Source organism: Python bivittatus, unplaced genomic scaffold (genome assembly GCF_059951505.1).
Source record: "Python bivittatus isolate LINGU-HERP-01145 unplaced genomic scaffold, Pbiv_v1 ctg000080_np1212, whole genome shotgun sequence".
Classification (NCBI taxonomy): Eukaryota; Metazoa; Chordata; class Lepidosauria; order Squamata; family Pythonidae; genus Python; species Python bivittatus.
Window position 1 is genome coordinate 76,996,797 of NW_028277035.1, and position 18,111 is coordinate 77,014,907.

The 18,111-nt window shown below is 38.3% G+C and overlaps 1 protein-coding gene across 2 annotated transcripts in view; it reads left to right on the forward strand.

Annotated features, from left to right (window-relative positions):
• The window catches only part of FRMD4B (FERM domain containing 4B), a 224,965-nt gene that overhangs the window by 102,185 nt on the left and 104,669 nt on the right, over positions 1 to 18,111 (forward strand). For both annotated transcript variants that reach the window (XM_088134355.1, XM_007426078.3), the window contains exons 2-5: positions 4,955 to 5,020; positions 6,310 to 6,404; positions 8,491 to 8,583; positions 11,480 to 11,564. In XM_088134355.1, coding sequence (XP_087990481.1) covers positions 4,955 to 5,020; positions 6,310 to 6,404; positions 8,491 to 8,583; positions 11,480 to 11,564 — 339 coding nt within the window. The remainder of the gene's footprint in view (positions 1 to 4,954; positions 5,021 to 6,309; positions 6,405 to 8,490; positions 8,584 to 11,479; positions 11,565 to 18,111) is intronic.

The following is an 18,111-nucleotide window of genomic DNA, read 5'->3' on the forward strand; positions in this document are numbered from 1 at the left end:
GTCTCACAGATGGGCTGGGGACAAGTTGAGACACTTTCATGGAGACACAACAGAATAAAATATTTTGCTAGGGCACGTTTGTATCATGGTTAGATGCAAGTGAGGAAAGTTCAAAGCTATTCATAAGTCACAAGCTAGCCATAAGGAATGATGTGAGTGATTAACAGTGTTAGGAAGATCCTGGCAAATTTGCTGATCTTTATGTAAATTAGGTAGCTAGCTTCTTGTGAGAATAAACTCACCCAGAATGCAGGGTGAAAATTTTATCTGCTAGTAGCCATTAATCAAAATTAGGTTATGTGAGTTTGATATAATGAATTTTTACATTTAATCAAGATAAAACTATTCTGCAGAGATGCTCTTCCTTTTCAATTAAGAGTAAATTAACCTGGTTTATGTACTTTTGTCTGGCAACAGGATTAAGCTAATATGAGATAAACCATTCTTAAATCAGAGAGTCATTCCACAAGAAGCTTAACTGCTTTAGCTAAATAGCTAGAGGATGGGCAGATTCCTTTGGGATCTTTTAAAATGGAAACGATTGTACTCTCGGATTTTTTTAAACTTCCTTATGAGCTGTTGAAAATTTAAAATTGGTATGTAATGGATCTGCCCTCTAACCCATAAACTCTTTGAGCTAAATCAGAAATAATGCCAGTAGAACTAGCTCATGAAGATTGCTGTCTGCATTTAGTCACATGACAGTCTTGAAACTGATGTTAAAATAATTAAATGCATACTCATGAAAGAGGGCTGAGCCAAACTTTTCCAGCATGCAGTTTTTTTAATCTGAGAAAAGTCCCATTCAAGAGAGTAAGATTTTTCACTAATTATAGTTATGGCTTTTCAATACAGGTTTCCAAGGAAACCTGCAATAAAATGCTTAGATTTAAAAATTAAATTTATATTAAAGCTATATAGCATGTTTTAAAATGCAGAATGACTATAGAATGCATGAAACAGAAGTTAAAACAGAGAAACAGCAAGTATAAAATTAATGAGCTATTGTAAATTCTGAGAAAATAAAAGGAAATAATTTTTGCTTGGAGCCAGAAAGGAAATCAAGTTCATATTTCTAGTTGGCCTTGTCCCTGAAGATAGCAGCCCCACGGATACGGAATTCAGAGCAGAAGGTTTCATGTAAACCAGGAATGCAGAACTTGTAGCCTCTAGATGTTGTGGAACTGCAACTCTGAGCGTGCTGAAATTTTGCCCACGGCCATGTCAAGAGGTGCTAAGCTTCGTGGTTCAGCCACCTATGAATTCTCCACTACTGCTACAGAAGCCATGTACCTTAGTCCAGGCGTGAGCATCTTTCTGGTGCCTAAGAGCAGCACTTAGTGGTTTCTCAATGTCTGAAAGCTGCAAACAGCATGGAGCCTCACCACTCACAGAGGTGCAGCTGGTTTAGCGGGAGTTGAGAGTTTCATTACTTTTTAATGCTGATATGCCTTTTTAACTTCGAGATGCCCAGCACCAAATGGCAGTTTTTCAGCAGTCATACCTGGGGGAGGGCAAGGGTTACAAAAATGACCTTTGGGGGTATGTGGAGTCCTCAAGCCACTGCATGCCCACCCTCTTGTCCCAAAGTATATATGCTGAATGACTTGCATACTTTTCGATTTCCATTTGAATATGAAACGTTTCACTTGCCAGTTTAGCACAGCATTTCATTTTATTATCTAGCATGGTAAAGTCCTTTTCAGTCATACCCCTCTACCGTATACCTGTTCCATAATTCAAATTCCCTTCATATGTTGAGGATTTTAAAGGGTCCTTAGACTGAATATAAATACATTTTTCCATTTTTGGTTTCTGAGTGGTTGTGACCCATACTTTATCACTGGACTTACTCTTGGGTTCTCAACTGGAAACTAACAGGAAAACAGTGGAGGAAAAGAATAGATGGACAAAGTGAGTGAAAAGAGTAATTTGATTCTAACTAAGCAATGGACAATTATATATCCTTGAAATAAATGCACAGAGAAAGAATGCTTACTGTAATTTGTTTCCAAATATGTCTTGGCATTTTTGCTTATTTAAAAATACAACATCTTTGGGAACATTAAAATACAATCCTAAGTTAAAAGAAGAGAGGGTGACAGTGTGCCAATTCAAACAAGTTTCTGCCTCGAGAAAATAAAATCATAATTCCAAGCAGAGAATGAATCAGAATTCTGTATTTTTAAAAAAAAACCTCTCAAAAGCCTCCTTGTTATAATGCTATTCTGTATTTAGATATGCAGGTTGATTCATGCTTTTTTACTTCCTAAATTGGGTTTCTTTTTTCTTTGAGGCTTCCTGTTTATATAGCATCTAAATACATCTGGAGTATAACTTGATGACATTGTGGGGTCTAAAAATATTGCCTATAACAGCAACTTTGGTATATGAGACCATCCTGCTGCTCCTGGATAGAACAGCAAAAATATCCTGAAGGTTTTACGTCACATATCTGAAGTTGCAAGCATGAAATCAAATGTTCATTGCTAAGGCTGTGCCTTTCATTTTCTCTCTTATTATCATATTACAGTAAAATCATCTTTAATTGTTGTGGCATTTGACACATGGGATTGCTCTGTACAGATCATTGGTCTCAATAGTGAATTGAATTTCATCATTTTATATTGTATACTATTTTGAACTTATAAAGTTGTTTTTTTTTAAACAGAAAATAAATTATACTGTTTTTGTTTTCTTCAGTGGAGGGAATTCACCATCATAGCCACTATTCATGGTACCATCTCAGACCTTTTGGTCCTCTAATTCAATCATTCCTCACCTAGCATCTTTTAGATCCATCCGGATTACACTCCTGGAATTTCCATGCACCTTAGCTAACATTGAAATTCTGGAGTTTTATCTAGTCCTAGCATCTCTGTAGATAACAGACTGGGGAAAGTTGTGTTAGTACATAACACAGTCCATTCTAGATAAATAAGTATGAAAACTGATTTCATTACTTATTTCACCAAACTACAAATCATGATTTATAAATCACATTGACTGAGTCCATACACTCTCCTAAGCTAAAACATGTTTGTTCCTTGCATAAGAACATCAGGAGGCTGTCTTCAGGACTTGAGTTTCAATGATGGCCTGGAAGGCTATACCCTGGATGGGAGCCAGGGTTGGGCACCAGGTTTCCCAATGTTGTTTGTGAAGTGGAGGGGAGCATTAGAAGTGAGGTTAGTGAGGAGTTTCAAAAACTTGAAAGTCACCTAGGCTAGTTGAGATAGGGTGCTAGATGGCAGAGGGCTTTCCTAGCAGGGGAGGAGTCACAGGCCAGGAGGAGACTTGGTGGAATGAGATCATGATGGGCAATTTCCTGCATCACGAAAGGAAGGTTGATATCCAGAACAGATCTCCCCAGTTGCAACCATTGGGGAGCCCTGGTCACAGTTATTCACTTCCCACTTGGATTACAATGATACATTTTACATACAGCTGTCCCTGGAAAGCATTTGGAAGCTACAGCTGGTACAAATGCAGCAGCCTGGGCAGTGATGGGTGTATGCCAATATACTTGGGTGACCCACTGCTTTGGGAGCTGCATGGGTTACCATTTGGCTTCTAGGTGCAGCACAAGGGGCCAGTTGCCACTTATAAGGTTTTACATAGCTCTAAACTGGATTCTTGGAGGGACTACCTCCTCCAATATTCATCTGGTCATCCCATTAGGCTGAACAGATTTACTCCTTCCATGTCCCACCTATATGAGAATGCTGCCTGATGGGGCCTTTTCAATTGCCATTCCCTTAGTTTGGAATCCTCACCCTGAGATCTGGTCTGCTCTTTTCCTGCTGGGTTTTATGAGAGACTTGATGATTATTCCATCAAGCTCATGAGGAGGACATGCTATGATTGAAGAACTGAATTCTGCAAACGCTTGTTTTTGTACTTTTTTATTATTTGGGGGTATGTGTATATGTGCATATATGTGTGTGTGTGTGTATTGTGTGTGTGTATATACATACATACATTCACACACACACAGAAATAGATGTAAGCAAGCCATTTATGCCTTAGTAAAGTATGTGAATCTCAGCCATTGTCTGAGTTTGAAAAAACAACTTTCTCTTGCCTTCAGAAATAGCCTTGAATGCTAAGGAATTAGGCTGTTTATACTAATTAATTCAGTTTAACCAAACTGAAATCACAAACCATCGTACTAAAGTTCTAGAAGTGCAACCAGATTTTGTACATTTTTATTCAGTAATCTCAAACAAGAGAAGACCATGGTTTACGTTTGTAAAGCACAAGGTTTGCATGCAAGAGAACTCCATTCATCACTGGCATCTCCAATTAAAGGATCATGTTGTGAGGCCAGTCTGCATTCACAGAAATGACAACCAGCTTCCCAGACTGGAAATACACAATCCTTTATCTCAAGCAGAATCAACACGGGGGGAGCATGACTTCTATGTCATAAAACAAAAGTAGGTGCCCCAGCTTGTACTTCTAACATAAAATAAAATTATACCATTAATCAAAGAAGTAAGATTCAGTGCACTCTGATTATGTGCAGTATTACTCAGAGATGACTGGTAAGTCCCACATTTCAGTAGAAGAGATTTGTCGATGTTCAGAGAATTGCAAGCTAGGGTCTGCTGCTATCAACCACTCATTTATTTTATCCCATAAAATGGCACAACTATACTAAGAAGAGTTTATAGAAGAGACAAAAATCTCATAATTAAATCATTTAAACCACTTAGACTACCTCAGTGGAATGGATGGGAAGCTGCTTGAGAAATACTTTCAGTTGGAGTCTGGGCATCAAAACCACAAGACAGAACTGAATTCGATCAGAAATGAAGGAAAGAACTGTTCAGTGGTACTTTTATGATGTTACTCATATGTGTGTGCGTGTATGTAGGCGGGCAAACACAAACACAGATAAGCACAGAAATGCACTTGTTCTACTGTTAATGTTCTTCCATTTGTTTTATAGATGACAGAAGGGAGACACTGCCAAGTACAGCTTCTGGACGATAGGAAGCTGGAGCTACTAGTTCAGGTGAGACATTAATAGTTTTATCATCTCTCCCCTGCCTCCCAGCTGCTTGACTCAAAAGCCATTCACAGAAGCTTCTGTCTCCACGATTAGCTTTTGAGGAACAGCTGTCCAGAGACTGGCTTGATTTCCTCACTTCCTTCTTAATCCGGAGCAGCCTTGCTGCCAGCCACCAATCCAGCTGTGGTGTTGTCTCCCCTGTTACGGAGAGATGTTTAAGCCATGTTCCCACCAGAAGTTTTTTTAAGCTCTGACACAAGCTTGGAAAAATTATGCAGCAACACCTTTTTCAGATTCATGCAGAAACAGGCTGTCTTAATAAATAACAGGTGTTGTGTTCATGCTTGCCTGAGGTTTGAAGCGCTTAAAGAGTGTGGCAGCCCTGCTCTCCAGTTCACTTCAGTAGTACAGCAGTAGTTCTAAGAAATAAAGTGGGGATGCATAGTAGCTAGTTCAGATGGTGAGAATAATTACCAGGATATTTGTTTCTGGAGTGCTTTGGGCACTGTATTTATGAAGAAATCAAGAAACTGGAGTGTATCCAGGGGAAGGACAACCATGAAGATGAGTGAGATAGAAATGTAATCTGCTGAAGAACAGCTGAGTTAGGTAACTTTATAATCTGTAGGGAAAGCGAAATTAGGCCAGCCTCACTTCAGGGGTAGGGATGTTCCATAAAGCGGGGGCCACAACAGAAAAGGCCCGTTGCCTAGGACCCCCCAAATGAAACTCCTTAACTGCCAGGACTTGCAGCATGCCCCCTCTGCTGGATCTGGTGAGATGGGCAGATGTAATTGGGGAGGGGTGGTACCTCAAATAATTTAGGTGAATAACATGGGCTGCATTGTGTTCTTTCTCAGTTTTACTTTGGCTACTATTTGATGATGTTGATAACTCCTTGATAATGTTACAAGGGGAATCTGCTTTGAATTTAGTATAGTCCTATTGCAGTGGAGTTTGGTTGGAATAATTTTAAATAGATAATTTTCTGGCAGAAGAAAAATTGTCTGGTTGTACCTTCACTGGAATTTTTAATTACTTGTAAAGACATGTAAGCAAGGAAGGGCTGCCTCTTCCATACCCATTACTATGAAAATGAAAGTTGCTCTTCCACTCAAAACTAAAACCCTTAAGAGAAATAGTCTAATTGGAAAAAGTGAAGCTTTTCCAAAAGTGTTATTAACACAAATGAGGAGCAGGGGGAGGAGGAGGATTTGATGTGATTGTTTCTAACGCAGAGATTGCAAGAATAACATCATACTTTTTTATTTATTTTTTTATTTTGCCAATAGCCTAAACTTTTGTCACGAGAATTATTAGATTTGGTGGCTTCACATTTCAACCTCAAAGAAAAGGAATATTTTGGGATAACGTTCATAGATGAAATGTAAGTATATCATGCAGTTATTTTTAAACCCCTTGAATAGTCAAAAATTATACTGGCATTTCAAAATGTATTTTTAGATAATATCATAGCCTACAGTTATTGACTGAAGTACACAAACTGTAGCATTCGCCTCCTGTCTGCTTCTTTTGTGATTGTAGCAAAAAACATTGCTTTTTGGATATGCATAATGTTAACTGGATCGCTATGCCTTTGATTTTGTTTTATTGTTAGATTATTGATTACTAGTCCCGCTTAACTTTTTCAAGATCAGTCTAGGTCAGTGAGATGCTAACATTATTTATATATTTCAGAAACCCAGTAAACAGCATTTCTTAGGGATTACATAGCCTTCCCCAGCCAGATATTTGGATTACGACTCCTGAAGCTCCTCAGCCAGCTGGCTGGCTGTTAAAGATTTTTGAGTTGAAGTCTATACATCTGGAGGACATTCAGATTGGGGAAGGCTAGGCTAAATGTTTTGAGTGCAAGAATTGGAGGGGAGAAGAGGCTGGTTAGAGCAGTACTTAATGCTACTCCAGTTTCTGCACTCCAACTTAAGTTCCATGCTGTTCATACACACAGGATTACAAGTTGATGTCTACCTCTTCAAATGTGCAGATGCTACTCAAGTCCTGGGATTGGGGTCAGAATTTAGAGGAGGGAAGATGCAGCCATGAAAAGATGAAGCACCATCTTCTCTAGTCTTTGTTCCAAAATTTCTCAGATTTTACTTGCTTTTGTTACACATGCAGACATAATGTATATTTGCGTGCAAAATAAATTGTACACATATTACATATATTTTCTGCTATGTGAATGTTTGATTTCCTGTTGCTGGATGTTCTCAACTTTTCTGTAGATCAGTTCTGTCAGATAGATTTTGAAGGTGGTGGTATGTTACTTTGGAAGGTCTGCTCCTATCTGAGAAAGAACTCCTGGAAAACATAAGTTTGTCAATATAGTTTTGTATTTCCTGCCACAGGGAAATCTCTCTTCCTCTTAACAACTTTCTAGTTTAGGAAAATATCTATTAACATTATATTCCTTTTTGTGTTATTTTGATTATGAATTTGCAACCTCCAGAGGGCAGCCAAGCCCTTTTTAAAAAATTCCCTATTATATTTTCTATGGCGGCAGAAGATGCCACTTTCTCTCCATCAGGCAGCTGTGTGACTCAGTGACACAAATACGGTTCAGTCAAAGCACAGGCGAATAATAATAATAATACTCTTTAATGGTGATGACTTTCTTTCTCCCTATGCTTACTTTTCCTCTCCAAAAGTGCATCTATAAATTTATTGTAGGACATTGTAAAATGCAGATATGAAAGGAACAAATGAAGACTGAACCCCCACCCCACACCTAGTGCCATCCAGATAGGTTGGATTCCAACTTTTTTCATATCCAGTTAGGAGTAATGAGAGCGGCCCAATTTATGAGGCTGTAAAAAGTGAGGTTCTTTCTGTTAGTTTTGATTTAGTAATGCTGTATAATAGGACTTTGAAGGCTGGTAAGCTGCCCAAGACTTAAACCCTAATTTTCTTTTAATTTTCTTTTTTTTTTTCCATGGAGTAAATGGGATTGTCAGTAAATTATTAAGAGGTGGTTAAGTGGTATAAATAATTTGGAAACCAGGATTGAAACACTTGATAAAGTAATCATGCTACCAGTTTATTACGTCTCTAGTCTCTGATCACATTAGGAACTACTGTATAGAGTTCATGACCTCCGAATCTTGCATTTGAGTGGACAGTCAGCTGCCACTTCCAGTCTCTCTGAGAAAGCTGAGCCAATTACGTCCATGCCAGCTACTACTCCTATATTTCATTTTGGCCCCTGTTCACAATCATATTTCAGCCCATTAATTGGTTCTTAACCAAGAGGGAGGATAAGAAAACTTCCTGCATTATCTGTGCTTGGAGTGAAGATATGAAATAAATGAAATGAGGAAGCTGGATGAGGTAGCTAACCTTATTTCTAAGTTACCTTGATCTTGTATACTGCTGAGAAATAGTCTCAACTATGTGAATTAAAATCATTTGTTTCCTATGTTTTCTTGTTTCCTGTTCTGTTCTGATACTTTCAGGGGACACAGTGTCTGGCTACAGTTAGATCACAGAGTTCTGGATCATGATTTGCCTAAGAAACCAGGTCCAGCAACTTTGTTTTTTGCAGTCAGGTGAGTATGGATATACAATACAAAATAAATTTGCAGTGTGAAATTTCTAGTTACCAATAGAGGCAAATATGCGTAGCTCAGGATTGAACTGTGGAGTCCTTGGGGTTCTCTGAGCTTGGTTCTTTTCTTGCAAACATTTCATTACCCAGCTAGGTAACATCTTCAGTGCTAAAATGGGATGGGGTTTGCTCTCTATTTATATACTGTGGCCTGCCTTGCCAGTGCTGGTGAGGGTGGGGGTTTTGTTTTGCTCCTCTTCGTTCCTTGATTAGCGTATGGTTACTGCTCGATTGTGTGCCTGGTGGTAACCTTGTTTATCTGGGTGATGATTGCTGGTGAGGCAATCTTCTGGTCTTTTGTCTCTTTTGAATAGTATGTAGATGCTATTTATCTCTATGTGTCTGTTAATTGCTGCCTTGTCTGAATACCAAGCTTCCAAGAATTATCTTGCATTTTTGGATTTAGCTTGGTCTAAAACGCTGACAGTTTCCCAGTTAAAATTATGGTTAAGTCTGTCCATGTGTTGTGAAATTAAGGAGTTTTCATCATGTCTTCTGATTGTTAGTTGGTGCTCATGGATACGTTCTGCCAGTCTTCTGCCTGTCTGTCCTATGTAGTGTTTGTTACAATCCTTACACTGTATGTTGTAGACGACTCCTGTTTTTTCTTCTTGTGCTACTGGGTCTTTTGGTTTATTTAAGATATTTTGGAGTGATTTTGTTGGTTTGTGTGCTACAGAGATGCCATGTGGCTGTAATAGTCTGCTGCCACCAGCACTGGCAAGGCATGCCACAGTATAGAAATAGGGAGCAAACTCCAACCCATTTTAGCACTGAAGGTGTTACTTAGCTGGGTAATAAAACATTTCTAGTTGTAAGCAATAATTAAAAAAAAAGAATTAATGGGTTTTTCTTATTGTTAATGATAAATGAGTGGGCAGAATAAAAAAAAGTAGTTAACAGGATGACATTTGCACGAGCACATGTGTCACATTCCCCTGTTGCTTCCTAGACAGTACGTCATCTCAGGTGGTAAATTTTATATTTAAGCCTTAACGAGATGACTCAGTATATTAGTGTTTTTACATTTAAAATGCAGTTTGCAGAAAACCTTTTGAGGAACTTTCTAGTCCTCTCTGTGTGTTGTGATTTCACATGTTCACAGAGTTGGAGGCACTCTAAAATATCTCTCTCCAAAATCCATATTTTCAAGGCTCCTATGCAGACAATAAAATGAAAACAACATAGAAAATGAGCTACTGTCAACGCTTCAGGGAATACCCCACCCAAAAGGCAATCAAGGAAGAAAAAATATTCCAGTGAGGTCTTGCAAGACAAGCTACTACATATAAATAGCCAGCAAACTCTATCCCCGCTCTCACCCCTGTGCATTGATGATGGTACCTAGCCTGGTAGTGAAACATCTGCAGAAAGAGAAGCAGGCTGAGAACACCAGGAACCCGGGCACTGAAATGAAATCAATGTTGATGTGATGTTAATCTCTCGGAGGAGGAGGAGATTTCATAATTGTGATGCCACAATTAGGAAAGCATGTGGTTATATCCATTGGTGGCCTTAAAGTTTTTGTGGCCTGGACAAGAGTGTCTTTGTGGGACTCTCCTTTTTATAACCTATTATCACTCTTCCTAATATATCTGATTTATTCTAAGAATTCTCAATCTGTGACATAGACCTGAAAGTCCAGATATCAAATTTCATAAATGAAAGAAAAGAAACAAAATGATAAATTCTGTTCTTCAGTATTTATCTTGATGATTAAGATTCCATCTTACTTTCACAACTTCATCTGCTGTCTTAAGAGAACACAAACGTATGACTTAATGACACGCCAATAGTTACAGACATGAAACCTTCTGAGGCGTTTTGGATAAAAACTCTTCAATGCGATCAGTATAATCCAGTGCTTTTCCAATGTTATCTTCAGCTGAGATCATTGCTAGTCCAGCGCCTTGAGCCACGGAAGGGGATGGATAACGTTTTATAATTTTCACTTTTGAAAATGACTTCTTAGCAGGTGCAGCTAATAACAGCGCAGTGAATGTGAAGTACTATGGGCAAATGTAGAAATGTGAATGTTATACCCTAGAGTTCCTCTTTTGATTTGCAGAATTGCCAAAATTGGCCTCCCCTTGAGTGCAAGGCCCTGGTTGATTGTCAGATTTGCCCACTCCTAAAGTCACCACAGGTCCAGTGGTACAAATCTCCATGTGATGACTGCTTGGAATCATGGGACATAAAGGAGACCAAATGAGCAGATCTTAACTCAGGCAGGTGGCATCTGGGTTCTCAGCTTGTTAAGAACAGTATCTTAAATAAGATAACTTACTGCCAAGTTACTAAGAAAAACGCCTACGGTCAGCATGATATATTACCAAACCCTTTACAACCGGTACCCAGAAGTTACCAAATGAAGCCTCATAATAGGTATGGCATCTCTCCAAATGTAGCTTGTGCCTTCCTTCCTCTATTCTTCCTATCAATCAGATTTTTATTAAAACATTTCAGAAATCAGAATCTGACTCAACAAGATCAGAAAAATGTATTTTGTAGGTAACTTGATTTCTTTTTCTTTCAATAAAGTGCACAATATGAATAGGCGCTGTCCAGCTTGGGTTCTTTATTGCAGTGATACTTTATGGTCTCGTTGAAAAATATTCTTGGGGAGTGAGTTTCTTTGCTAAGAATCTGATTTTTAGAGTACCATTAACATATGTTTGACAAGGCTTCCCCTTTGTTTTACTTATTGTACTAATGTTTTTGTGTAGTGTTAGACTAATTGAATTGATTTGCAGTACAATAGCATTGGTTGTTAACCTTTGATTTACAACTGAGCTATTACAAGACAATAAAATCATTCCTCTTTCCCTTCCTTTTAGATTCTACATAGAAAGCATTTCCTTTCTGAAGGACAAGACCACAGTTGAACTCTTTTTCCTCAATGCAAAGTCCTGTGTGCATCAGGTAATTTGGCACAATTTTTAATACAACTGCAGATTATGCTTCAGTTGTTGTAAACATGCAAGTAATTGAACTATATGGATGCACTTCTAGATATGTATCCCCATGAGCCAGAGGAAATGTGAGTAAATAACACACACATGCATGTGTGTGCATGCACACACTGATCGACAGATATATAGCACAAGCAACAGCCTCCAAAATAGAACAGGTGGCATCCATAATGGAGAAATAGAGAATGAAGAAAAGTTAAGCAAAGAAGTATTGGGTTTTTTGCTTTAAATGTGTACATTAAAGAAAGCTCTGAAAGATTTGGCTTGTACAATAATTCCCTCATTGGAAAAGAATGCATAAATAAAGCTAGATAGTTTTTCTTAAGAAACCTTATAAACATTCATTAAAATCACAGATCTACCAGCTCAGTTCACTAAAACGTTGAGAGGTTTTTTCATGTCAAATAAGTGTCTTAACTATTGTGAAGTCATATTTCCAGAAATGTTAGTGCAGAACAGTTTTACCAGAGAGAAATGGACTATGTATACTGTATATCTTTCCTCATGAGTTGTGGGCATATCCAGAACAAAGTAGAATGAAAGTACAAATGACTTGTGAAAACAGGTGTATATATTCATGTGGGCGTGCAATAAGTATGTACATATTTATGCATGCAGAAGAAAAGCAAATATGCTCAAAATATAAACATTGTTGCTCTTGCTCATAGTTTGGGGTTGAGAGGAACAAGTTATAATGACAGTGATCTGTGGTACTATAAATATTATACAGGACTACTGTGAAACTTTTAACTGCTTTGTAAGTAGTTTGAACTGAGAGTAAAATATTTTCACTAACTAGGTGTGTACTAATTGGTATCGGGATAAATAATGCCAGGTTGTGGTTTCTTGTGGAACCTGCCAGTCAGCCCTAGGAAAGAATACTGTCCCCAAACCCAGTTTTTCTAGGTGGCTTTGAAAGCAGGTGGCAACTCCAAAAATGTAGTACATGTCTTTAAAAATATATATAGGTGCAAATATATATAACACAAAACGTCTTTTTGCTCATTCCCATGTCATTCAAATCACGAGGTGGGGAGGGGGTTTCATTTCAGTACTTTTAATACTGAAAGTGATCTAGCCTTGGCTGATCCCTGAGGACTGAATTAGCATTCCTGACTCACTTTTCCACAGAGTAGTATTTCATTCCACTAGGACTCGTCCATCTGTAATTCTTTGTAGGTCCAGCTAGTATAGCCAACGGTAGCAGATTCTGATGTTAGAGATTAGGAACAGCCAAGAGACATTGATCCCCTCCCACTGCCCCATTTGAGAAGTTTCTGGCATATGATTCATTTATTATATTCAGACTGGTAAATCAGGGAATTGTTAGATCAAATAAAAAGCTGTTGAGAAGCCAACAAATAGAACAGCAAGGCTGTTACTGTAAGTTTTATAGTCAACTCCTCCATTAATTGATTTCATCCTCTTTTAAAATCCTCTGAACCACTAGTCATTAGGACATCTTTTATAGCATTAATTTCCATAAATTAATTATCTGCATGACTCTTCTGATCATTTTGATTACTCCTTTCTGCCTGTTATAGAGAAGGCAGCTCTGTGAGATGGTTGACCACAAAAAACACAGTAGTCTGAGTATGGTTGTGCCTTAAATTTATATAAATATTCATGATTGTAGCAATTTTATTTTTTGATTCCTAATTATCATTAGGAACTTTTCCACTCCTGATACTACTTCTACACACTAAATGGATGATATTATTGATCTCAAGCAAATCTTACTAATTAGTTCCCATTAGTGAAATGCATGTGTGAAAATATGATTGGGGGGGTTATACCCCAATGCATTTCATTTTACTTTTAATGACACTGAACATTTGATATGTGTTGTTCCTTTAACTCAGATAGAAGGAATTTTTTATTCGGCTTCCTTTCACTATTCCAGATCAAATGTTATACTTCAACAGTTCATTGTTCATATCTAAGTCCTGATGACTTATATATTCCAAAAAATTTGGAATAACCAGTACCAATGTAGAACATTGATGGACTCAACTTTTTATCCTGCTCCATTGTGAGAACTTTCTGTTTATTCTTCCCCCCCGCTCCCCACTTTTGCATTTAATCAATGACATATTCCTGCAAGGATTCATATTCTTTTCCCATGACTGCTGAGTTTACTCAAAAATTCGTATTTATTTATAGTCCAAGCCGTAACCTAATCACAGGTTGAACATAGCTATATTAGACTGGAGATGCAAATGACACAATGCCTCAAGCACATGCAAGAGATAATATCTCTATTTCAGTAATCTCAGTTACTCCCCCCACTTTCAGAACTGAGGATAACTTCAGTTCTACATCTTCTTTTATGTAGCAGAAACATTTAATACCTCTAAGCTTGATAAGTGAAATTAATCAATAATATTCTTGTATGCACAGCTTAGCTAAAGAATGAACCTGAAAGGGTTGTCCCTATCAGAAATCTCTTACGACTCCCACAAATACCTGGAGGCCAAGAATGTAGTAGCCTAGAGTGGAGAAGCTTAGACAGAAGGGCGTGGTACAGAAAACTAGCTAGATCAATAATTGTATCTGAGTTACTAAACATTTATTAACTGTTGAACGTTTGCAGGAAAGTAATAGCTGACTCAAGTCTCAATGGTGAGATAAACATGTGTACTTCAGCACTGGAGACAAGATGAGTACTTTATGGGGCAGGAAAACAGAATAGTATCATATAAATGTCTTATGTGGTTTGGTTACAAGGAGTGACTACATTTCTGCTCAGCAATTAGCTTTTTGTACCACTTGCCCACAGCTCCACCCTCATGTCTATACCACGTAAGCATATTATTTGCCTGAAGTCCCAGGTTCAGCCCCTGCCATGAACCTTAGAGAGCTGCTATAAGCCAGTACTGATAATGCTGAAAGAGATGGTTCAGGGGTCTGACTCAATACCAGGCAGCTTTCTATGTTCCTAGATAATACGGTGTGTCTGAACACACGGTTTATTTTTGTTCTTACAGAGCATACTTTGTGAGCTGCTTATTATACCCTCCTTAAAGTGTTTAATGGATTTATAATAATAACTGGAATGTTCTATTCCCCTCCCCTGCAAAAAATCCCTTTCCTTTTAAAAATACCCTAAATTTGTCCACAATTATACACAAGTATTTTGCATAGTGCTGCATGTGTGAGGATGGCACTTGAAATGAAAACCTGTAGTGCAGAGGCGGGGGATCTGTGTTCTCCAGATGTTTCTAATTCCTTGTAGCTCAGCAGTAGCCAACAATCAGAGGTGACAGAAACTGTGATTCAGTAAGATCCAGCAGGTAACATAAAATTGATCCCTGAGGAAGGGGGAAAAAACAGAACTGAAAGACATATTCAGCAGCAAAAACTAGAAGGTTTGTGGACAGGCACAGTAAGGTATAAAAGTAAAACTGAATATAATATTCTGGTAAAAATGAAGAGTCAAGAGTGACAAGGACTGTACTGTAAAAACTGGTGACATGTTTATTCAGATGAGGACTGCTGGCATTACAGAAAGTCCTTAACAGATTGGAATCTATTTTGTAATACAAGGAACTGGTTTTTGCATTGGAAAACCTTGGAAGTAAATTCAAACTGAGACAATAAGCCGGTAGTAGAAATGGATTCTCTAAATCATATAGCATTTGCATGGGGAACAAATCCTATCAAAGTTGTTATAGTTTCTGTCATGACATTTACCTGCTTACACTACATTTGATGCAAGTCCTCGGCATTTTGCATTTTGTTGGACTAGCAATATTTAGTTACTTCATGATGACTGCTGGGCTACAAAGGCGTTAGATCACAAATGCACAGATCTGGTTCAACTGATGACCCTTCTGCTGGTGGTAGAAACTGACAATACTGTGTCTGAGGAAGAGCAAGACTCCTCAAGCAAGGAAAAAGAACTGATACAAAAAGGCACCTATGTCGTGTGAAACCTTACACTTTCTATGAAGCCTGCATTATTTCAAGTTATTTCAAAATCTAGCTAATTTACCCATTCTTGTAAGAACATTTTGGACATATTTTCCTGTAACGTATGTATGTCTGTGCAATGTGATATAGTGCATGTTTTAAGGGTTGCAGGGAAATCACCTAGCATAAATAACAGGAGTGTGAGAACCGAAGAATAATTGTATTCCTATTTGTATTTTAATTCAGAACCTGTAAATTAAGTTTGCCCTTAAGTAACAGTTCAGATGTAAATTAGGTTGGTTCATATTAATATATAACCCAAATGTAATTTTATCCTCATCCCTTCCTGGGACTATGGGAATGCTTATTAGGCTGCTGTGAATGGCTGGTTCACACAGCACTTCAAAACAAGACAAAAGGAAGTCAAAATATGGCTTAGCGAGGTATGTGAACCTAGCCATTGTCTAAGATGGGTATACAGATACGATGCTGGTAGCAGATCAGTTCCCCTAAAGTGATGGTTATAGGAACCATCACACCACCAAAAAGGTAGCCTGTGATCACACTTGAGAGAGCCAGTTTGGGTAGTTAATGTGATAGTTGGTGCCGCATGATTAGCTGTAGGGGATTAGAACCAAGTTCAGTACCGAACGTTAGATTGGCTTTTTTCGTGTACCACTGACCTACAACCTTTCTTCTCGGGACTGCTGAAACTTCACTCTGTGAAGTGCTTAGCATTAGCTAAGACAGGCCTTTGAAACAGTCCTTTAAACAGGTTGGGATGTTTCTGCTCTAAGCAAGAGATCAATTACTGGGCTTGTTGACTCATTTGTCTTAGAACTATTCAGATACTCCCTTGCTCCAGGCATGGTTCACAACTAAATTCTAAGCCTCTATATAAGAGCCAGGGACTTAATACCATTCTTTTGGGTGCTTCTGCTCTTCTGTTCCCGTCTCCCTGTTTCCTTTATTGTTTCAAACTCTCTCTCTTTTTTTTAAATGGACAGGCTAGACAGGAAAAAAACCCTCAAACTCACTCAGACGTTTATGAGACAAGGTTGTCATGATTACAATGACAAGTCTTTTGACACTAGCCTGGCTCTTAACAAGGTGCATTGCACAAGGCCTTTCCAACTGAAACCAGGATTTCACACACCTTTAGGATAAACCAGCCTGCATGGTTCAATCTATATTTGTTTCAGGCTCCACCTAACTTCTTTTATTGTTTGTTCAGAGCAAAAAGAGATCATCAATGGCACTCTGCAAACAGGCCCTGTAAAAGCAAATGGAATACTTCCAATGGTTACTAATCTTCTTTATTTCAGAGGTTGTCGTCATAGTTAGGAATGCCCAACCCCACCTTTACTCAAAGTGGGAAAAAACTTTGAAACTTATCATGCATTGGAAAGAAGCGCTGGTCAAGTGAGTTTCCATTGACCTTGGCCATGTTTTGTTTTCCCCTTTAGCTTCAGATTGACATCTGGATTGAGCTATCAGCTTGCCACACCTTGTTATACTTTGATTCCTTTTCTTTGCTTTAGGCCCAGTTTTAGTCAGCTTCTGTGACATAATCTGTGGAGGCTTATGGGTGTTGTAGTGAGGGGGCTTGGCAGCAGTATCTGTAGCAAGTCATTGTGTCAAAATGACAGCACATATGTCATGATATTAGACATGTCATGACATATGTGCTGTATGCAGTGTCATTTGTATAGTAACATTATCATGCACGTGGCCCCTTGTCCATCCGTGGACACCCATGCAGCTTGGATATTGATGTTTTAGGTTTGTCATATGACTCTACCAGTCCTTTTACTTCCTATACTCAGGGAAGTTTATTTACATTTTTATATAAGTCTCTACTTATTCATCCCGTACTAATGGTAAACTATTGCACCTGATCAGTTATTTGCTCAAAATAATTTATTTTCATGCATCAATATCATGCAGGTTGAGGCCATTGGAGAGACTGTGTCAGTAGTGACAACATGACAGGAGGCATGAAATGTGAGGCAACTAGCCAAAGTATTATCAGGTCTGAATACTAGAAATGCTCTCCTTCTGTGCCAGTGAAAGCTGAAGTTCTAACATTACGCCTGAAATTCAGTGCATGGCAAACTGTAGCACAGAATTCTATCCTGATTGCTCTTAGAAGTTTCCAAAGAAAATATAACTGGAGTTCCATTCACAAGACGACAACTGCTGTTTCAAACTGCATAACGCTAATGTTCCTTAATGCAGGTTTACATTATGCTCTATTTGCCATGTTGTCTAAGCATGATGGAATGCTGCCTCTACCTGTTTAATGTTTGGTGTTTTCAAACACTGAATGTACCATATCATGGTATGTATAACCAGGGTCATAACTGGAAGAACATAAATGTGCCAATTCATGCATGAATTTAAACCTGTTTGAAGAATAGGACTCCATATTTTTTCTTCCCACTCTTGCAATGGGGAGTGGTCATGATACGCCTTAGTCTTTAGAGCAGTAAAAGAGGCACTTTCTTGATGGCTGAGGCACTCCATGGTAGTCATCAAACCAGCAACCTTTTTTTTTTGTTCTCTCTCCAAAATTAGAGCTGTGG